The sequence below is a fragment of the Brachycentrus maculatus genome, unplaced genomic scaffold (genome assembly GCF_059751285.1).
Source record: "Brachycentrus maculatus isolate JH-2025_06_01 unplaced genomic scaffold, ASM5975128v1 h1tg000558l, whole genome shotgun sequence".
In the NCBI taxonomy this organism is placed as follows: domain Eukaryota; kingdom Metazoa; phylum Arthropoda; class Insecta; order Trichoptera; family Brachycentridae; genus Brachycentrus; species Brachycentrus maculatus.
In genome coordinates this window covers 113,876-138,929 of record NW_028281301.1, presented here as the reverse complement: position 1 = coordinate 138,929, position 25,054 = coordinate 113,876, and the positions used below count along the sequence as shown (strand labels likewise).

Genomic DNA, 25,054 nt, shown 5'->3' with positions numbered 1-25,054 from the left:
TGAAAGTGATAAAAAGAGGGTATATTTAGAAATAAAATGACCTTAAATCGGTCTTAAGTTATCAGTTCTAGACTAAAGAAATAGAAAATATTTTTTTTCCGCAAAACTCATAATTCTCAAAAGATAAACTGCATTTTATTCCGAAATGAAATCAGGGAAATCAAATTTTATCGCCTGTATTTTTTTTAAATGGCATTTTAAATATATGGTTATAAAAGCATTTCCGTAAATGTTATTCGTAAACATAAGATATTATATACTTTTGTGGGATGATTTACAAATCAAAGTTTTTTTTAATCTTGTTTATATTTTAAAGTATTCATTTATGTGCCCGGTTTTAACCAAATTTGAAAATATAACAGATATTTTCTTCCTATATTTTTGTAAATTATATATATTTTTTAATAAATCACAACGCTGATTATGATGAAACTTTCTATTTATTCAATAGACCTAATTCCATGACCACCCAGTTCAAGATCATGTTATCCTTACAAATAATAATTATGGGAATCTTACACCATGTTTTTCCTAAAAAAAACTTTTCATTCAAATTGCAGTCCAATTTTAACTTATCATAAACGTCTGAAGATTCTTCCATTTTTGTAACGAGTCTACACATAGTATTTAGTATATCGTATAATAAATAAACCATAGTGTGTCCAGGAAAGCAACAACGTTTTTAAGTCGAAAATATTTCAAAAAAAGTAAACAAACTCAATCCGTTTTCATTTTAATTTCATTGAAAGTCCTTCAAACATTGGAAAACCACCTTATTACACGATAAAATATTCCGTTTCTCTTTTTTAACAAGGCCGATTTTTCGTTAATCAAAAAAACCACCTGATATTTTAAACAAGACCTTTCATTTTCTTTAGAAAAACAAATTATTTTTCCACCAATAAGGTTTTGCGAAATTCATTCCCTTAAAGATTTTGTGTAACCTGATTTCTGAAAACACCTTAAGGGATCCGTCGAACATAATGACACTTACAGATATTATATTTATTCCCCAAAGTGTTTGTCTGCCACTTTCTAGGCTTTGTAATATTATTTCACCAAATAATGTTTCCGCCCCCAATACACTCTGAAACAATTTACTTCACACCAAAAATAAAACGTGAAATGAAATTGTATTTTTTTGTTTAAAATATCAAAAATAATTATTTCGATTAACCATCAAATAAATGTTCTTTTATTAAAAATATTTTTTATGAAATTACACACAATAATGGGAAATTTTATTTTACAGAGCAATCGAAAAATGAGGAAGCTATTAATGTTATAAATCAAAAAAAAATCTTTATCTTTTTTTTATACTATTCAAAAAAAAATCTATTTCTAATTTTAAAAACGTCATTTTATTTTTAATGTACGCGTTTGTTTATTTAAGTGTACGTATGTTTATAAGAGTGTATTTATATATATATATATATATATATATATATATATATATATATATATATATATATATATATATATATATATATATATATATATATATATATATATATATATATATATATATATATATATATATATATATATATATATATATATATATATATATATCCTATCGATATGATACGAAATCGAACGGGTATCGAAAGGATATATATAAATACACTTTAATTTAACCTTTTAAAGTTTTCAGCGTTCCTCATGCTATCTGAAATTCTTTCAAAAATGTTTTTAAACTGATTGCAGTGCTCACGTAATTCTCGAGTACTCGCTATGCTACCAGGGTAAACGTGGAGAGAGTGCATTGTTTTATGTTCTAATACCCATGCTGACCTATTTGTATTTTGTGTGGTGAAATCCAAATGAAAATATAAATTTTTCATGAAAAATTATTTATGGGCTTTTCAATCAATTTTGCATGAAAAACTTAATGTTTTTAGAAAGCTCGTTATGATAATTTTGTAAATAATTCACTTAAAACTTCATAAATTGATACATTTTTTCTTTATTACGGTGACAGCTGTTCCATTTTCGTACACCCTTTTGACATTTTTTCTCCGTCTCAATTGCGGTAAAAAATATTTAATAAATGTAATCTTCCTCCGGGTTCTAATTTTTATCCGAGCGAGCAAGACAGGGTGGATATTAAAACGTTGAAATCAAATTACAATAAATTTCAAGGATTCAAGATCCAGTAGCGCCTGTCCTGGCTCAATCTTCATTAGAGAGGCCTTAACTTTGCAGTCGTCTTAAGATGGGGAATAATATTTTAGTACAAAGATAAAACATTAATGTTCATAGTTCTCCTTACATAAAAATACTCCATTTAAATATATAATCACTTTTATTTTTTTAACAAAGGTTATTTCAACCAAATACCGGCTTTATAATATATGAAAAAATGAGATTTTTCCACACATTACCAAGGAAATGGTCACCCTTGGTCTACGTGAATTTTTATGGGTGAATTGAAATGAATCATTGTCTTTAAAAAAAAAATCACAAATAACCGATTTAATAATCATTTTTGGTCTCCTCAAGTTTTTTGCATATCTGATAATAGAATTAATTGAATTCCGATTTTAAAATAGATTTAAAACTAGGATTTTTCTACAAATAACCGATTTAAAAATCATTTTCGGTCTGTGCGAGTTCTTTGCCTATCTAATAATAATAATAATAAATAATAATTAATCAAATTTCGGCTTAAAAATAGATTTAAAAGCAGTTTTTTTCTGAAATAACCGATTTAATAGTCATTCTAAGCCAACGGGTATTTTTTGAGTATTTTGTTATAGAATCAGTTAAATAGCGGATTTTAAAAAAATAAAATACATCCTACATATAGCTACTCGAAATAAAAATCCATTAATTGATTTTTAAATATATTGTTTATTGAATAACAAACTAAATACATTATAAGCAAAGTAAATAATAAAATAAATGCGACAACCATCTTAAAAAAATAATAACGGCTTTATAGTAGATTTAAAAATAGGATTTTTCTACAATTAACCAATTTATAATTATAAATACCGAAAACCAGGAACAAGATGAATTGAAAAAGCTTAAGAAAAAAATCATTCATGAGTTCGTGTAAGATTTAAGATTGTTTTTAAATCCCTTTTTTGTATTTAGTCAGATTCTTTTAACGTTATCTTGTCGTTCATTTTTTATACGATTTTAATGTTAATTTATCTCGTTTTCTTAATCGGTGTTTAACGGTGCTTATGGTATTAGAAAGAATTTATGATGACGTATCTTGATAGTTAATTGCAAGAAAGCTCTCTGATCATTCGAAAGCTCAAGATTCAAATGATAAGGACAAATTAGTCTGGAAATAGTCATTTAAATCGATTAGATTGAGATTTTTAAGTATTTTTTAAGATTTTTGATAATATTATACTGTCTTATAATATTAAAAGTATCTTTAAAAATAGTTTTTTTAATCAGTATAAAAAGTGGTTTTTTTAATACATAATTTTTCAATAGTAAATTTTCAGTTAAGTAAATTTTTGAGGTTTGGAAGTAAAGCATGAAATTACCAATAAAAAGTTAAAAGTAGACTGAATGTTGTCACAGTAATCGAATACAGTTATTTATGCTTTCAACTTTTGAATGTAACACCCAAAATAATAACAAGGTTTTAAATCATATAAGCATATCTGTATCATTGTTTGTGATTTTTTTTAATACTTTGTTTCATGTGCAAATAAATAGGTACGTCTTTTCGTAATTTAAAAAAAAGCTTTTTAAAAAAAGGTTTCTTTCCCAATACTTATTTATCTTTAAAAGGAGCTATTTGCTTCCAAACTCGGCGACACTTACAAACAAACATATTTAATTATTTAATACATCTTGGTTAAAAATAACAAGAGAATGAATAATTAACAGTTTTTAAACCTCATATACAAATTGTAATTTTGTTCAAGTATTCTGTTTTCAAAATATTTGTTTTACTGTACAAGCAACAAACAACAATAATAACAACTATAAATTACGAAACCAACGTTCGCAAAATCTCTGTGTTTTAAAAACAAACTGTAAAACACGTTTCCCTAGGATTAAAATTAAGTCCTTTCTTCTCAAAATTGAACACAATAACAGAGCATTCACAAATGATTTAAGTGACATTTTTTTCCTATCCGAGAGGGTTGGAAAACAGCACTTAATCACACGAAAAAATTCACAAACCAAGACAGTTCCATCCTGTTTAGGAATAACAAACGTTCAGAACGGATTAAAAATGGCTTTTTTATGGAAAAAACATTCATATTTCATTTTAAATACATTTTACAAAGATGTAACATCGAAAGGATGTATTTACCAACGGATTCGGCGGACGTACAAATAAATAAAAAGGCAGCACTAGCAATTGAAGGCAATTACGCTCACATAACTGCCCAATTGTCGGGAAAAGTTGGATCGCCTTTAGTCCATTGATATTATCACGTCAAATGCCGTTCATAGGATCGTTTACCCCGATATAATGGCGGCGTGTCACGCGACGAACTATATTATGAGGGTAACACTATTTCGAAGTAATCTGAGAATCAAATCAGATTTTTTAACGAAAAAAAATACAATCCTCGGAAAAAGATTTTGGACAGATTACTCTATCTAATTCCAAGTGATTTTTTGATTTTGTAAATGAGAAAACTGTTTTATTTTAACTTTTAGTAAAACATACTTATGATAAAAATGAAATTACAACTATATAGTTTTTTTCCTCATATATTTTATTTGACCAGTGACCGGGTTCCGTCGTTACCAACATCTGATGATATCTGACCAGTCTGGTGATATCGGCAAAGATGAAACTCGGTCACTTGTCAAATAAAATATATGAGAAAAAACTGTCAAGTTGTAAGTTTATTTTTTCATTTGTTTTGTATTAATAAAAAACAGTTTTGCCGATTACAAATAAAAAATATTTGAAAGAAGAATAAAGTTATTATTTAAAATTCAGTTTTTCCAAAAAGTATCAAAGGGTGAGGACAATTTGGTAATTATTGACTTTTTTGAAGGATTTTTTATTAGTTCACAAATAAATATATCAATTATACTTATATAAATAAATATATATAAGTAATATCTTCATGTTATTGAAACAAACTGGATATTTATCGTTCGTAGATGCTCAACTAAAAGTGCTCATATATCACCCAACTGAATAAACAATCCATATGTTGAACCCGATAAAACTACAGCACACTTTGCTTCGACCCTCATAAACACTGGTCACCCTAGCCGAAACCTTTGCCCGATTTATACAAGTCTTCATAAATTGTCAATTTTGTTTAATAAACGGAGTAAAAAAAAACATTAACTAAGTGGGTTGGTATCTTGAACCTTGAAATTTTTATTCTAAGTTTGTTAAAATGGAAAATTAAAATTAAATTGCCCTCAGATTTTGACTTTATTTTAATGTGCGGTTTTTCATTAATTTAATTTTAGAAATGGCATTTCATTTATGCCAAAAACGTCTTCGGGTTTCATGTAATTGAAATCATATCAAGACTGTTCGACTTGATGTGGTTCAAAAATGAAAGGTTAAAAATAAAACAATGGAAAAACTTATTTTTATAATGTTTTATATTTTGGACATTTTCGTTCCGTTTGTTTTCAAATATATCTTAGTATTTTAATGATTTAAAAAAAATGTTCAGACTTTGGCAACATGACATCCTTTAAATTTCTATAGATTTTTTTTGTTTTTTATTTCCAATAATAATATTATAAACAGGGATTATATCTTTATAATAAACAATTTAAATATGGACTTTATGGAGAAAATCTAAGATTTTAGCACCACTGAACAAAGTTCTGGTCCGTGACGTCATTAAACCCTAATCGGTTCCAGCCAATGATGGATAACCCCCGCCGCCATATCAACCGTTGATTGATACATCCAATCCCCTATTTTCATCGGCTGTTTTCACTAAAATTGCCTGAAAATTATACGGTGAAAGCACACTAGCAGCTTCAGGGAATAATGAAAAGAGCCAAAAAATGTGATGAAATATACTGGGCTTTCACTTAACGACCTGCTTTTATTTTTCGAGTTGGTGGAACTTTGCAAATCAACATTCGTTTCATTACTTCCGATCGTAAAATATTAGTTTTACATATTATTTTTGGTCATCTCATCAAAGATGAAGAAGAATATGGAAGTCTGGGCATTTACGGGGCTGACGACCGTCATAGATCGTAAATGCCCAGAGTTCCATATTCTTCTTCATCTTTGATGAGATGTCAAATAATAATATAAAAAATAACTCCTATAATTGGTGAAAATCCAGATTAGTAAACAAGTATTTTGACACACTCAAAACGTTGTAAATAAATTATCTGGTCAAATTATAAGCTTTAATAATAAAAATTAAAATGATATTTTCTGGCGTTTCTTATGTGTGTGATTATAATCCAGTACCAATCTTTAATCTAATGCACCAGTAGGTGCATTATATTAAAAATGGTTTATATTATCCACTGACACTTCGTGATGGAATTGCATTTTTAATATATTATTAGATTAAAACCAATATTTTTAGCTTTTCCACTTTTTTTTATTTAACCAGCAACCGGGTTTCGTAGTTACTGACATCATCAGACCAGTCTGATGATGTCAGTAACGACGAAACCCGGTTGCTGGTCAAATAAAAAAAGTGGAAAAGCTAAAAATATTGGTTTTAATCTAATAATATATTAGATTAAAAATGGTTATATGTGAAGAAAATATTTTTATTAAAATATATGTTGTTTGGTATTGAACTAACTACATTTTTTTATGCACTATGAATAAATCATGAATCTGCGATATATATTTTCACGAAAACTACGCTAAATTACAATAAGCAGAAAAAAACAGTATATTTTTCGTGTAAGTCTCTCAATCCACAAGAATTGCCTGTAATGTAAAGCATATAAATGTTGGTACAACGAGCCAATAAACAAAGGTCCTAAAAGCCAATCTAGCTTATAACAGTCGGTATCAGCCAACTGTTATCTGCTAGTAATATTTCATTAGACTCTCTCATTTACCCTCTGTAAATTGAACACCAATTTTCCCCTAAATTTACGTGTATATATGTATATGTTGCCATTATACATACATATATAATTCTAGACTTTTTTATAGCGATAACGACATGTCATTATCTAGTTTAAATTATTGATTTGCACACTGTGTGACAGTCACTATTCTACTGATGATTGACAACCACATTACTCAAATTTAAATTACTGGATGTGGCAATACACAAGATTTTTTAAAGAATAGACATCAAAGGCGACATCTGCTCTTCAAATAAATAAATTCTAATAAGGCTCTTTTCGTAAACGTCCGATTATTTTAAGAATTAATATTTCACTTACAAAGAAATTCTTGAAAGTATCATTTTATATTTCAACAAACTCTTTTAGATCACTTTTTATTTTATACAATAAAACAACAATTTTTCAGTTCATTCAACATTCATTTTATTTAACCAGTGACCGGGTTTCATTATTACCCACACTATCAATACAACATCTCCAGTCTGATGATATCGGTAACGACAAAATGTGATCACTGGTCAAATAAAATAAAACCATTAGAAACTGTATAGATATTTTATTGTGTTAAATCCAGTTTACCAAGAAATGTCAGTACAAAACTTTTAACACTTACTTTTACACGATATTTGACTTTTTCAAAATTTGTTTTCACGAATATCTTCTAAGTAGGTAAGCCAAGAAGCCAAGAATCAATAACAATCTCTTAAACATATTTATATAAATACAAATCCCTTACCGCACCCCAATGGTGCATAGGGCACTGCTTCATATAAACGCAGTGTTATCTCGATCGATTACACATGAAGGAAAGGTGATCAGCCCTCCACTTCAGGTACCAGTCCAGTGTAATATTGAATGAATAGAGTGAAAAAATCACTTATATGTATTAAACCCCCCTGGGAATCGATCCCGGGACCTCCAGAACGGTAGGCGAGCATGCTGACCATTACACTACGGAGGCGGACAAAACATCTGAAACATATTTAGGGTATTGTAAAATGAGCTTATTGGTATAGTGTTTTATGCTTTTCATAACTGTAACATTAATATTCAAACATTTATTTAAGGATATGACATCATTGTTAAGCTTTATTTCTTGAATTATGTAAATAAAACAAAGTTAAATAAAAACCTTAACTTGAAATAGTTTTGGAAAAGAACTTCACAAAGACCTGTTTGCGTTGATTCTTATACAAGATAAGTTTAGTCTTTTGTTGTCATAAAAAGGCCTAATCGCGAAGGTAGAGAGCTTGAATTACAAAACGCTCTTGAAATTACAAAGTCACGTGAGAAGGTTTCGTGTTTGGTAACTTAGTTGAACTTGACACGCTTACGATAAACAAAAGGAAAACTAATGACAGACGGAAATTGGCTATTTTATCAAAACACATTTCGTTTGAGGAGAGAAAATATACCTTTGAAAATATTCTTTACTAAGAATAATTTCATAGGGTAAAAATAATAATCAAACATATTTAAGTATATGAGGTTTAATGCAAAAAAAACGTTCATTTTACATCGTCGCCGTTCAAGGAAAACTCATTAACTCCTAAAATATGAGATTCTTTTTTTCGACAAATAAAAAAAATTAAAAAAACAGTTCATTTGTATTTATACACAAGCTGTATCCAGTCGTGTGTTATTATGGCTTAGCCTGGCTTCATTGAAAAAAATTAAAGGGATATCATGCAGTTCTTATTTGTTTCATTTAATTATAATTTTGGGCGTGCAACATCTTACAGCAGTAAAAAACGCTGTCTGTCATAAGCAATGGTAAGTTAAGAATAAAAAATATGAAAAATCACAAAAGAAAGTTTTACATTTGAAGGCAACATTATGTCAACTTTTAAAGCAATCGGTGAATAATCGGTGATTTAGAAGATATATATTCTATTAATAAATATTTAAATCTAGAGTTTTACTTATATAGTATATACTTATAGTTTTACTTATAGTAATATTCAATGTTGTTCATCATCAAAAAAATAATCATATAAAACAATTAAATCACATAAAAAACTTTCGACGTATGGCGTATACTAAAACAGGTAGTATTAAAGGATAAAAATTTTACAAGTTTTTTTTTTACATTTTTCACAAATTAACTTCTAAAAATGTAGCATAAAATATTTATTTTGGTTGAAGAAGTCGGCATAAACTTCTCGAAATAATGTAAATTACATACAAGTATAATGATAAAAGACCTAGCAATCTCCATGCATGAAAAAATCGCAAGGCGGTTTATCTAAGCAATACAAATGGCCCATTTATTTTCTTTCCGTTTTAAAAATACTACTTTGCTAGAAGCGGTCGTTTATCAATGCTCCCCTGAAGCGTTCTCTCACATTCTCTCACATTCTACCCCCGGATCGTTGGTACAGCTAAAGAGTAGCTGAAATGGCCAGAAACATAGCTTTTTCGAGTGTTCTTTATTCCGCTAAGCCCAAATTGTTTTTATAAAGCAATTTCTGTGATTGATGGTCAATTGTGCTGAATAAATGGTTTTGTTTTTAATTTTTAATAAGACGGAATTATTTTTTCAACAGCCTTACTGTTGGACTCGTACCCGAATATAATTATACTTCGTGATTTATAATAATTTATTATAAATATTACGATGGAAACATAATTCACCCTCTTTATTTTGATTTGTTCCTTGAATTTATGGACTATCGTTATATTTATAATGTACTTAAAGTACCTACATTTAGTCTTAGGATAAATGCGTACCTAATAAAGTTTAACAATTTTGGGCAAAACAGTTTTATGAAAAACAGTTTAATTTGTAATAAAAGGAATAATTCCTTCAACGATGCATTATTACTTTATTGTGTTGTTAATTTATTTTAAATTTTAAATTACATTTAAAAATATATTTGAACACTTCCTTATTATTACTTTTTACCAGAAATATAAAATGCAGTACCGCCGAACTGCATTTTATATAATAAAACAACGACTGCATTTTTGACATCTCAACATAGATGAAAAAGTCTGGGCATTAACAGGGATTACGATAGTCATAGGCTTGATTACGTGTTTTTACCATTCTACCCATGTTTGACAACCACACTACTCAAATTCTTGGAAGTTCTATATATATGAACAAATTTAGAAACATTGTTCTTGAATCACCAGAACTTTGCTAGATACGTCTATTGGTGATATAAAACGAAGCTTTTTACAGAGCAGAAACTCTTATATTAGTAATATGAAAAATAACAAATAATTTGAAATATAACTCCTATAATTGGAGATAATCCAGATTTGTGAACCAGTATTTCGACACACTCAAAACGTTGCCAATATTTCTGTAGTATATCAATCACGAATTATTTTCTCAATCGTAAAATATGGAGTGGAATAATATTTTAAGGGATGTTCCTTCGTGAAACACGTAGCAGATAAACAACCCCCAGTGTACAAGATACACCGTTCAGATATATATTAAGTAAATTATTTCATTGAGCGAAGAACCTTATTTATGTTTGCATAAATTGCTTTCTGTCTTACTAAATATTGAATTTCCTTTACAACTAAGTTTAATTTATGACTGTAAACTCGGAACCTAACATTTGCTAGGAATGTTAATAATTTACTTGGAGAATTTAAAAACTTTCGAAATAATTACTTCAATGCAATAAAACAACTGTTGTTTAAAAATGTTTCCGAATTGCCTGAATAAACAAAGTTGATAAGATAAGAATCCAAAATGATTTTATGTAACCTAGAACAGTAATACAGTTGAAGAATTGTTATAAATATATATTTTTGATTTTTCAACAAAGACAAACTATCATACAGAACAATAGTGTATTTGGCTCAAGTGTGTAATGTGATTACTTAACTCAGCCAATGATAAGTCATAATCTTTGTAAATAGCCAGACTTTAATATAACATTCTCATAAAATAAAACTTTTTATCATTAATAGCCCGCAACTTTTCTATAAACTTTGGTAATATTTAACGTATTTTTTTTATTTAAACACCTTTTTTTAGTAAAACACCGTTTTTATTTTGAAAAACTACGTTTTTCTTTGAAAGAAATATATCGTTGTATCATCAATAGTTGCGTTTTAATCTGACAATACAATATGGAAGCGGGCAATATAGATTTTCATTTCATTACAATCAACGTTTCAACCAATATTACTAGAATTTACTATACATATCGCTCACTCCTTTCAAGAACGTCATAAATAAAAAATCGTCAATTTTCAGTTGTGCATGTTTTCGGAATGCCCAGAAAATGTATTATATTCCAGCAAAAGCGGCATATTTTAACTTAATATTTACCCGCTTCAGGGCAAAAAGTGTTGTTTTTGCATTTTGAAGAAAATGTATTGTTTAATTATTTTTTAAAATATACTAAATATTTTTCAAATGGAGAAAAAACCTTCAGGTTCTACCTAAAAAGATCTGTTACACATTTAAAAGTCCAATGAGTGGCTTGATATATTTTTTTAATACATTGTATTATATTTTTAAACTTTAAAAACGTTCTCCTGAAAAATCAAGTTTTTTGATTTATGACGTTCTTGAAAAGAGTGAGCGATATAAGAGTAATTTAAAGTCAAATACAAATCCATTTCTAACATAAAATTATTTCAAATGATGCCCTAAACCTTTAACATAACTTACAAGTTATTATTATAATACAATACTTAATCTCATTCACTCCTGCCTTGTTGTGTATATAACATATATTTTTTCTAGCCTCACACCAGATCTGATGATGTCGGTTACGACGAAACCCGATTGCTGGTCAAATAAAATAAATGTAGAAAAATAACACAGTTGTTATTTCATTCCATAAAATGCAGTTTCACCAAGAAATGTCATTACAAAACATAAATTTTGCAATCAATGTTCCTTAACCAAATTTTCTTTATTTATGGATTTGGCGTTTAATTTGTAGAACTCCATTTTAATTTATGAACTTTTTTTTAATCGAACACAATTTTTTTGAGTCTACTAAGTTGTATTTTATTAAAAACATATAAAAATTCATATTGTGACAATTGTTTCGCCTAGTTTTGGCATTTTCAGACATTCGTTTGTAAACTCAAAAAAAACTGTTTGATTTAAAAATTAATTCACTAATTTTCTTCAATAAAATAACGAGCAATAAAGTGATTTTTATCAAGAAACTATATTCATTTAACAGAAAACGGACATTGATTATTCCGCTTCTGCAATATTTCACTAATGATCGCAAGCACGACAACGCGGAATATTTATCGTTTTTTAATTTGTTAAATATTCTTTTAATATGTTTAATGTGTTTTATTTTGTCCTTCAAATTAATCGTTCCTTCCTTTTATTCACATTTTATTACTTTTTTGAATAATGACTTGAATTTCCTATCACATGAATATTTCTCAATAAAATATATCCCTCCTGAAAATAAATTACCGAAAAATATTTTACTTTCTTTGCAAACATTTAAATTTTTTTCTTCCTTATTTTAAATTCTCTTGGATTTCACAACATAATATAAATACAAGTACAAAAAAATATTTGAAATATAAATAATAAAAAAAAATATTTCAAAAAGGCATGGCCTGTGTGTGGGTATGCATAATATTTTAGGTCGTAGTAAAGGGCACTGGTAAGAATAAAATAGATATTTTAAGAAGTAAAATAAGATTTATTTAAACTTTTGTGTTAACTTTTTATTTTCATAAATCCACTTTATTTATGTGAAACTAATTTTTTTAAAAATCCATTTTTAAATCCATGTCACAATAGAATACTTATCTGTGTAGAAACACCACACTAATATGTATTTGAAAATAATTTTCGCCTATTCCACATTCATGCAACACCTCACACATAACGTCAATTATTATAAGTACTTGATCGTCCCAAGCTTTCTAAGGCCTTCTACTGCTTCTTATTTTCTTCTTGCTTCAGATTTGTTTTTATTTTACATAGTTTAACCCATTTCAATACGCTTTCTATTAAATTATTTCGATTATGCTTATCTTAGCCTTACATATTTTCCCTGTATCACTTTTCTATTACAACCATTTTCCCACACATTTGTTTAAGGGATCGCATTTCATCTGTATTCGGTTTCCAACTTCATATTTTACATCCATACATTAAGGCTGCTACCAGATTTCGTTGTGTCCTTCTAGTTGAGCTTCCAAATAATACAATCAAGTGGTAAATTAAAAATAAAATAATTACGAATTATGTTAAATCATGCTTTTGGTTTCATAGCACATTAAATGAAATATCATTTTCAAAGATATTCAATGTAAACATACATTTGATTTTGGAATATACGTTATTATATTATTTTTATATTTACGTATATTAAACAATGCCATATAATAATAATATCGAAAACAATAAAGTAGGGTAGAAAAGTATAAAACAGTCTTCTTCTTCTCCGTCTTAATCCTCATTGCTGAGGGTTGTGACCCTTGCAGAAGCAATGACTCTTCTCCAGTTATCCCTTGACTGCGCTGCACGTAGCGCTCCAACCACTGAGGTGCCTGCTGCTGCCTTAATTTGATCGGTCCATCGTGTGGGGGATCTTCCTCTCCCTCTCTTTCCCTCCAGGCTACCGATCACAACTAGGCGTTCCAGGCTATCCTCGTTGCCACGCGCAACGTGTCCAAAGAACTGGAGAATCCGTCGGGTACAGATATTGGCCAGAGACAAGCCATCCAAGCGTAGTTCCTGGCGAATGGACTCATTGGTGCGTCTAGCTGTCCATGGAATTCGGAGCATGCGCCTCCAACACCACATTTCGAAGGCATCAATTTTTCTCCTTTCTGCTGCTTTTAATAAGAGTAATAAGAGTTTCTGCTTAGTAAAAAGCTTCTTTACATCTCACCAATAGATGTCTCTAGTGAAGTTCTAGTGATTCAAGAACAAGGTTTCTAAATTGGTTCATATATACAGAACTTCCAAGAATTTGAGTATTGTGTTTGTCAATAATGGGTAGAATTGGTGAATGTTGTAAAGTGATCACTTAAACCAGCCGATGACGGTCGTCAGCCCCGTAAATGACCAGACTTCCATATGCTTCTTCATCTTTGATGAGATGTCAAAAAATAATATAAAACAGTATTTATGATATATTCTTTATAAAAAAAATCTATTTGGCAACATTTAATATAAATGGCTTTTTATACAAATAATTCAATTATTAAATTATATGTGAGACTTACAGTATAAAACATTCTAATTTAATCCCAGTTCAGTCAAATTTCTTATATAATTAACATTTGAATCACCATCTTTACGATTTTTACATTTTTTGACACACAAAATAGCTTTTGTTTAAAATCCAAAAATATCTCTATTATAAAATCCAGCCTTTTAAGCAACAGCTTATTTCTCAATACTAGTTAAACTTACGACTATGTTTCTATGCGGAGATGCATGATTGAGTAAGAGGCAACGATTTTTTTTTAAGTAAGATAAGTGTGGCGTTATATTCTCTCTTCCTACTCCTGCGGGGAAGCGGCTTGGTGAGTTAGTCAGTTATTTTTGAGAGCATTTTAAAAATTATTTTCTTCGAAGAAATTCTCGTTTTACTTATGATATCGTGATTCAAGAAATAATTACAGGTTTCTGAAAATTTCATTTATACTGCCAAGTAAGCGATTTTCAAGGGAAGTCGTAATATTTAAATATCATTGAGGTTCAAATGATGAATGGCTTTTAGAAAAAGAAAATCCCACTCACGCTTGAAAGCCTACTTCTTAGATACATCAATGTTCTTTTGAAAAAGATTAAATAATTTATTTTTACCCTCAAGCTCATTCCGTCCCTCTTCAAAGAACATTAATTCACCATCCATGATCGCAATATACCCCAAATATTTTAAAAAGGGAGTATTTAATACGGTAAAATGTATGTAAGCTCTACGCTCGACATAAAAATAAATTCGTTTTTTAAAGAGAATATTTGGTAGTTTTTTTTCTTTTAAATATTACCTAACGTACATATTTGTATCTTTATCATGCACCGAATAATATATAAATATATATATATATATATATATATATATATATATATATATATATATATATATATATATATATATATATATATATATATATATATATATATATATATATATATATATATATATATATATATATATATATATATATATATATATATATATATATATATATATATATATATATATATATATATATATATATATATATATATATATATATATATATATATATATATATATATATATATATATATATATATATATATATATATATATATATATATATATATATATATATATATATATATATATATATATATTTATATGCACATAGTTATTTTGTTATTTTATGGGTAGTGGAATTAATTTATAGAGCTGTTTGATTCCTTGAACAAACGTGGTGTGTGTTTTTGGGTTTTTTTGTCCTTTTTAATTTCCTCCGTCGATCATTATGTCCTATTCCCTATGAAAGAACCTGTATAAGTATGATTTAAATTTTGTTCCTTGAAAATCGGTTTCATGAACCTATATTTTTCAGGTTTTTTATCGAATTCATTAAATTTAATAAACGTTAAATTTACATCAAAGAGAAATTATTTGGTGTATGTATAATTTTAATGGCGCTATTCTTCACCCCTGCAAGTTAAAGCAAAGAAAGTGAGTTTAAAACTCATTAAATAAATTTAAAGATACCACAGTGTAACATAAAAACTTAAACGTACTTAATAGCGTAATAAAAATTCTTCCACGCTACTTAAATATAATTAAAAACCAAAGAAAACTTTTTTTGGAATAACTGTAAAAATTATTCTGATAAATTGTATCACCACTCACATTATAAGGAAAAACCTTTCTGAGAGACAGAATTTTTTTTACAAAAATGTCACAGAGGGGTGATTTTGAATTCATAAGTGACTTGTGTTAAGTAGAAATCAACGAATCTTTGTTGAAAAATTGAATAAGATTTATAGTTTTGAAGCATTAAATTTACTAATATGACCTTTTTGAGCATTAAAAATTAAATTTTATACAATATAAACCCCTTTTGTTTATTTAAAATATTTTAGCGTTTAAGAGGTACGTTTTCTGGTATGTTAAAAAAAACCTTTCTTTTTCTTGATTCTTTTTATATTATATAATACAGCAGTGATTTTTTCCCCCATTTATTGAAAATAGCTTCATCGAGACCCACCTCTTCTCTTCTTTCCGTTTATATTCACTAATACAAACTTCGTTTTTTTCAATTGTATCGTATCAAGTTTCTAACTATCTTTCATCTTCTGTTTTCAATAGTTTCAAGGATACTTTGCTTATCAGATATTCCTTTCAGCATCTGGTTACAATTTCCAAATAGCTTTGTAAAATCACTTTATTTAAGTAATTTTTGTATTAAGAGCTTCGTCTGCTTTTTAATACATTATACTTCGATTACATTAATCCTTTGAAAAAAAACTACAATCATTATTAATTCGATATAAAAGGATGGATCTTTTTATGTATTTCAATATCAAAGTATTGAGTTTTTTTTTTAAATTATAAAATAAATGTATCAATTAATATACCGTAACACATAAAATGACAGAATTTGATCAAAATTAAATCACATAAGAAATATAAATCTTGATTTTTTGTTTTGGATCTTTTCTGCATTTATGCAGAAAAGATTTATACATCGCACTAATTACATGCATCCCTTTGAAGGCATATTAGAGGCAATTCGAAACGAATAATTCAATCATTTATCAAATAACGTACAAAGTAACGTTAACTGTTACGCAGTTTCGGAGATTACCATCAAGATAACGTATCGTAAAATACTTAACATAAGATGAAAGTGTAAGTGTTGCTGTTAGTCAGGATTCTATAAGAAACCTATTGACAGTGTATTGTAGGGATGCTCCATTAGAGATAGATATCTTTTTTATTGTTATGTCAACATAGTTATAGCCTTAAATGTACCTAAATCGCTCTTTGATTTCAGATAGTAACATATTATAACAGTTGGTGCATTTTAAAACCATGCTTTAGGTCCCAGGTTCGATTCCTAGGGGCGGGATAAAATATTACTAGTGATTAAATCTAAAATGAATTAATTATTTTATTTTATTTCATTGGGAGGAAAAACAACATTTACAATATATGATAAATCAGAATACAAAAAAAAATGATTACCAATTACAGTTCTTCACACCTATACATAAGAAAAGTCTATATATAAGAAGAGACATGAGACAAGGATGGGATAAAGAGAAAAGGAGATGACAGTGATAGGAAAAGAAGAAAAGGAAAAGACTGGGAATAGAATTACCCTTTTAGGTTTATAAGATTTCGAACAATTTAGCTTTAAAGTTTGAAATGTTATCAATTAGATCTAGCTTCTGATGTGGTGACCTTGCCTTCGTGTTATTAATGATCGATGTTACACTTATTCGAAGCAATTTAGTACCCTTTTCACCATTGAGTAATAAAATATAATTATTTTGGAAACAAATGTCAAATATATGTATATTACAGCGCTTTAGACGAAGCGTGTGTCGTTTTTTTACGAAAGAAGATAGAATCTTATAGTTAATGTCCTGGCATTTGGCTTGTATAATTTATCACTTCACACTCGTGCATTATAAAACGTATACTATTTTGAACGTATTCCATATTGCATTAATTTAAGAAAGATATTTTTTCACATAAATAATATATATATATATATATATATATATATATATATATATATATATATATATATATATATATATATATATATATATATATATATATATATATATATATATATATATATATATATATATATATATATATATATATATATATATATATATATATTTATATATAAATATATATATATATATATATATATATATATATATATATATATATATATATATATATATATATATATATATATATATATATATATATATATATATATATATATATATATATATATATATATATATATATATATATATATATATATTCATTTATTCAATCTGCAAACACGACTGTTTAAAGATCTGAAAAACGAAAAACAATTATCAAACAAACCTTGAACAGGCGTGTAAATGTTCATGTAGAGGCAGTCTTCGCTCTGATTGGAGAGAAACGGAAGAAGCCTTTTCAGGTATTCCAACCTTCCCTTCGGCATTCTTCCGAGGGCTGCAGTTTCATTTGCGATATCGGGAAGCTTTTGGGGACACGCAGGTCCTGCAGCTTCCAACGTCTTCACCCCATCCCAAGGCGCTGGGGTTCTTGTCGGACTAAACCTAGAAAATTAACAACATTATTACATATTTATATTTGAAGCAATAACTTTGAGATTTTACATTTTATAATTAAAATGTAACTTTGTTCTAAAATCACAGTAAATATTTTATTATAACTTAATTATAATATCTACCGGGTTTGAAGCTAACCGCTTCTTTTTCAAGACTTATTAATACTAAAACACTATCTACTAAACATAATTCAAAACGCTTGTTTATATAAATTTGATAATATATGAAATGAGGATTAAGGATATCTTTTTTTTTTATAAATCGTTTTCTTTCTATACAAGTCAGCTTCACGAGTAGAAAATTACGTATAAAAGGAATACTGTGACCAAAATAAAATCCTTTTAAATTTTTCATTTTATACATTAAAATACTTTTTTGGGTGAAAACCTCCACTGTATATTCTGAAAGCAATTTGTGGTATGGTTACATAGTCTCTCCTTATCATTCATCATTCAATTTGTATAATATAATACCACTTATAAACACTACTTCATGACTACCGGTTTCTAATAACCAGTTGTAAGGAAGTGGTATTACACAAAGTAAACGATGAATGAAAAAGATACTTATATTTTCACCTTTTTTGTCTAAACATGACTTTGCGTTTGTCAAATTTGAAAACAATTGTTGTATTAAGTACACCAGAGAAATTAAAAAAAAACAATAGGTTTACTTCACAACTTACCTATTTTTTCCGATCGGTGGTGTGGCATATGGTACACCTAAATACACTTCAACTGGTTTCAAAAACTTATGCTGGTCCATCGGCAAAATTATGCCTTGGAGTTTACCATAGCGAGTTGAAATCACTCTCGTTCTCAACATTGAGTTCTTACCGCCCTTAATATTATACAAATTTCCACTGGCACTCCGCGTCATTATAGATAGAGAGAAAATCAACAAAATGAAGAATTTACAAAAATCACGCACGGAATTTTTATTAATCAACTTTGCACTTATATTCGAAACACTCGGCTCATAAAAACAGTCAGTCACTGCCATTTTTTTAATGGTTTTTCACATTTTAAATTTTACTAGCAAAATTACACTGATTTCTTTTTCACTACACATTTTATATGCATTTTATATGGTATCCATTTTTTGTTTTGTTTTAGATGCTTTTTGCGAGAACTCCTTGTTGTATCTGAAACAAAATGATAAATTTATTATTAGACATGATGAGATGCAAGTGAGATATCTGATTACGAAAGATACAGAGATATTGATGCAATTACAAAAAAAACTGTTTAAAACAAAGATTAATTGATTTTTTTTATTATTTAAAAAAGATAAATATTTGTGTATTTATTATTTACATAAATATTTCAATGTCATACTATTTCTGTGACCCTAAGCTTCTTATCATTAGAAATATATAGGTATCGAATTGTGATAGAGTGGATTCGAACCGAAAATCTGTGATTTAGTAGTCTGCGACACTAACCACGGGACCACAACCCGACACATTGATTCGGCATTTACTTTGTGGAATAACATGTTGATTTTTTTAAATCAAAAACTTGTAATAAATCACTTAATGAGTTTTATTTCTTTTGTGCCTGTGTATTATATTGTAATGGATTTATTATTATGATATGTATCAGATCATGCATGTAAATTTGGTTATGAGGTTCAATGAAGCGATGATATGAATAATAGTCCCTTCTTTAGACACGATGGAACATAAATTTCGACATTATATCAGTATCAGGTCGTCAATCCTGTGAACAATATGAGTATAGTCGATTTGAGTCGTGAGACGCATTAAAAGTTTGCGATATGGCAACGTTCTCAAAGCTGATGTGAATGTAATCTACTAATAAAAATGGCAGTTTACTGGATGGTAAAAAGTTACGAAAAACATTATTGATGTCGTTTATTAATCAAATGTTTTAGCTACCATTAGGAGGTGAAAATATGGCCTGTATTTAAGAGGTAATAACAAAATAGCAATAATTGATTTATGCGTTCCAATATTTTTTCAATAGTACCCTAAACAGTAATATAAAGTACATGACTGAAAACTTATCATCTTTTTTAAATGATTCAATGAAGTGCCTTTTGCACCATTCAGTATGGATGCGAGTCAGTTTTCTTTTACATCACGCTCATTTTAATCACAAATGTACATCAACAAAATTAATTTAAAAAAAAAAACAATAAAATAATGTTATCAAATACAGAAAATGTTAACTTATTTTCAAATAAAAAAAAATAAGATATTTAACTCAAAAGAGTTAAAAACAAGTATAATAAAAATATGATAGCATCGAATTATAGAACACTATTTGTTTTAAATTGTTAATTTCTTTTGATGTGGAAGCATCTGATGAACAAATACATTTTAAAAAATAATATATAGACTCATCTCTAACGAGATCTCTTAATTATAAACATTTAAACTCATGTGATATTTTTAGAATAACTTTAAAAAACGATGTTTCAGTATTTCAAACAAATTATCCGTATTGTAGTCTTACATCTTCTTATAATTTTGCAATTAAAACCCCTCACTGTATAAATTAATTGAATACAGAAGACATTGATGAGACGTTATCTTTTGGAGTAGGAATTCGTGAGAACTATAAAGAGAGAGTGGAATGATTTTCTTCACTTTCCTTTTTGAAAGGAAATCTGCCCATGTTTTCTAGTTTTCAGTTTCATTATTAAAATCGTGCCTAGATTAGGCAAGACAGACATGCCACTCTCAATCCCCTTTGCAACAATTCTTTAAAAGGAAAGGGTAAATCAGACGTTGGCTTATTTGTTTTTTTGTTATCAAACGACTTGTAGCGGGTGAATTCAAGTTATTCTCGACCTGGAACCACTAAGAATTTAACCAAATAAACTTTTAAACCATGAACCATTTAAAAAAAGTTATTTTTACGTATATCGAAAAAAAATATATAACAATTTCTGTCGATAAAATACTTTAAAGCCTTTCCGAAAAAGTACTACCTCACTAATTAAAAATAATAAATAATTATAATTTTTGTTTTCTGATAGTCAAGTATTTTTTGTATTTTATGTTAACACTATTATTCTTGTTTTACTTATAATACCTCAACCCTTATACCCTTTACTATGACCTAAATTTTATTGTTCACCCACACACAGGCCATGCCTGGGATCTTTTTTTGTATTTACATTAATATTTTATTAATTTTTTTTTTGTAATTGAATTTATGTCATGTAATGCAAAAGAATATAAATAAAGAAAAAAAAACTTCAACCTTCCTTGTGTTTTATTTTTTTTTAACATAACACTATCAAACAAAGAAGAATTGAATTAAAAAATAAATATGTAATAATACATTATTTTAATCATACACTAATTTTTTTACCCCATAAACAATTATACAAAATATATTTTTGTGTGATAACAATAACATTTACCACTCTGCTTAATATAAATATCCATACTGCAGTTATTTTGAAAAAAAGGAAAATTACACTTTGATTTGATTCCATTCGTATGTAAGATGTAATTTTGAAAGAGGTGGATTTTTTTACAGATGGTGGTTTTTTAATTACTTGCTTCCTGTATGCGGATGACGCCGTTCTGCTAGCGATCAGCGCAGAAGATTTGCAACTAATAGTGTCAATAACGTATGACGTATGTATGGAAAATGATCTGGCGATGAATGAAAGTAAGTCAAAGGTCATGGTGTTTGAAAGACATGACAGAATGCAAGATTATCGTACACAATAAATCCCTGGAACAGGTGCAAGATGTGAGCGGGAAAACAGAACGAAGACGACCGAAAAAGACTTGGCACGATCAGATCGGAACCTTAAATATGGTGTTGTCAAAAGTCTGCGTAATCGGAGGGCATGTATGACTAGATGTATGGATGTGAAGGAGGTGAGGAATGTAAGCTAATACAGAAATGTGTATATATATTTATATATATATATATATATATATATATATATATATATATATATATATATATATATATATATATATATATATATATATATATATATATATATATATATATATATATATATATATATATATATATATATATATATATATATATATATATATATATATATATGTATATATATATATATATATATATATATATATATATATACATATATATATATATATATATATATATATATATATATATATATATATATATATATACATAAATATATGATAGATTGATTTTAAGATGAAAGCGAACAGGTAAATGGGAGTAATTGTCATGAATGAATGAATACACGGAATACAATGCGGAAATCGAGGAGCTTGGTGATATAATTTACCTGCGATATGTATTCTTTAGAAAGAAGCCAACCTTTCTTTACACAATATAAATAATAACCTTCAATCATGAATTTTATATAATTTTCCTGAAAATTGCGTCTGTAAATAGGGGGGGGGGGTAATCGGCGCTGGTTAGTCGGCGAAGAATTGATGGGGTTTTATTGTGTGTTTGTCGGCGACTGATTATCGGAGCAGGAATGCCAGCGTTTATATGTCTCACGTTTATGTCATTATTATTTCTCTATTATGACATAAACTACCCACTCAAAGAAGTAACCGTTAGTTGTGACCAGTAAAGCAATAGTATTAAGTTTTTTTTTCTAAATTAAACTAATGACTCTACATTAGAGTGTGTTCGTAGTACTACGGCGCAAAGTTGGTACAGCACCCAATCCAAGATACGTCAATAAAGCTAAGAGTCACGTAAATCCGTGAGGATAAACCTCCCCAGGGGGCAAGTAATTTGCGTAAATTTGTATTCCCTTCCTGCTTAACATGCTCCTACACTAGGGGATGATACCGGGGGGATGGTATTAAAACCTTTTAGCATTTTACGCCCTCTAAGATACATTCCTGATAATTGGATCCACTGCGAGCATTGATTGGATTCATTCTCTTAACAGATTTTCTAACGCTTCGATTTTGATACCGTTATATTTAAATTTGATAAAATCTAATGTTTCGAAAGATGTTCCAGAAAATATTTTACTTTTTTTAAATCTGCATAATCTTCTTATTTTACCAATTTTAAATAAAGTTTTTTTTAATACACAAAATATAGTAGGTAATTTAAGTAATTTATTTTTTATACAATACACACTTATTATGGAGAATATTTCCTATCCGAAAAGAGTGTAATTTATTTGTGTCAAGTTTTATATAAATGTCATCAATTTATGTTTGATGAAAGAAACAAGGTACAATTTTTGATTTGGCATTTACTTTGAATATTATGATAAAAATTTAGAAAAAATATACTTATACTATGCTCCTTTGAGTTTATTAATTTAAACACGCATAATTTTTATAAACTACAAATATTCTCATCAACAGGTAAAAATAAAATCTACAATATATATGTCCATGTGACGATGAGAACATCTTTAGTTCTGGAAGTGAGTCGTGTTTACATTGATAAACTTAGAAATGGTTTTATATGATTATTTTGCCTTTATATTTAAATCTTCTACTAAATACTTTTCATAGGGTATGGATTATTAATTATATCTAATCATAAACATACTCCGACCAGCAGGAACTGGTGCTGAGAGGCCACTAATGGGCCCTGAGCCCATATGCGGACTGGCACTCAGCACTATCAAGTTTAGTTTAAAAAACTGGGCCATGGACAAGAACTAAGAGATCTGGTCCAACAGCTCGGGGATGAAACACGCAAAGGAACTGATCATGAGGTTCTCGCGGAAATTTACCACAGAAGCTCTAAAGCTTAGCAAAAAATAAATAAGGATCCCAACCACGACCTTGACAGGACACTGCAGGCTGAGGAAACACATGACAAAAATTGTACTACATGACTCCCCAGTATGCAGATTTTGTATGGAGGATAAAGGAACGCCAATCCACATTCTCTACAATTGTGACGCACTCGCTCGCAAACGAAGTCACATCCTTGGAGGACCTGTACTAGACTCCGAGAAGGCGAAGTTCCTACCACCAAGACAGGTCGTAAGTTACATGACACACGTAGGTCTTGGGAGTGAACTATGATACAGAGGGAGGTCACAATAGACCTAATATGGTCGCAGTTACATAAGGGAGGCAAGATCCCTTGACCTTAAAAAAAAGTATTTTCATATTAAATACAATATTTTTCTGAAATTTTGAAAAGCAGAGCAAAAAAATACAATCAAATAAAACATCACTCCAGACGTTTGTTAAAGTGAGTTCATTTGATTATAATATGTACATTCATACATACGCAATGTCTTTCTTATGTAAAATAAATATGTTATTCACGATTGAAAATAAACCCTTGTTCATCCGCACATTAGTACCATGACATCCCTTGGATGGTCCTTTGAGTTAAGTCCCATTTGAATTTCCAGGAAGCGACCCTACTCATTATTGTCATTCTATGGTATGTGTGTAGTTTCATACTTGTGTCTACATTATGTAACTAAATTTTAGTATATTCAATTGCATTGATCAGTCTGTACCATAACTTTGTAAATATTTCATAAAACATTGACTTTACTTGAAAGGTTATAAAATATGGATGTAAATGATGTATTTCAATGTCATAATTTAACGATTTCTTTACGTCATTAGCAAATCACTCCTCGTTTAATTTCTTCATGCGTATTTCGTCCGTAAATTTAAGTGTTCAAACAAAACAGTTCTAATTTATTGAATGTTTTTTTCTGTTACTTTGTGACACATTTTATTAACTTTATAAGTAAAACTAAAAAAATCAACCACTTTTATTTTTGATTATTTTTTTTCCAACT

The 25,054-nt window shown here is 28.3% G+C and overlaps 1 protein-coding gene across 1 annotated transcript in view; it reads right to left on the bottom strand.

Annotated features, from left to right (window-relative positions):
* Positions 1–25,054, bottom strand: part of LOC148301487 (neuroligin-4, Y-linked-like) — a 204,520-nt gene that overhangs the window by 90,220 nt on the left and 89,246 nt on the right. The window contains exons 3-4 of the mRNA XM_088273173.1: positions 18,990–19,448; positions 18,075–18,292 (exon numbers count right to left, since the gene is read on the bottom strand). Coding sequence (XP_088129299.1) covers positions 18,075–18,292; positions 18,990–19,306 — 535 coding nt within the window. The 5' untranslated portion in view covers positions 19,307–19,448. The remainder of the gene's footprint in view (positions 1–18,074; positions 18,293–18,989; positions 19,449–25,054) is intronic.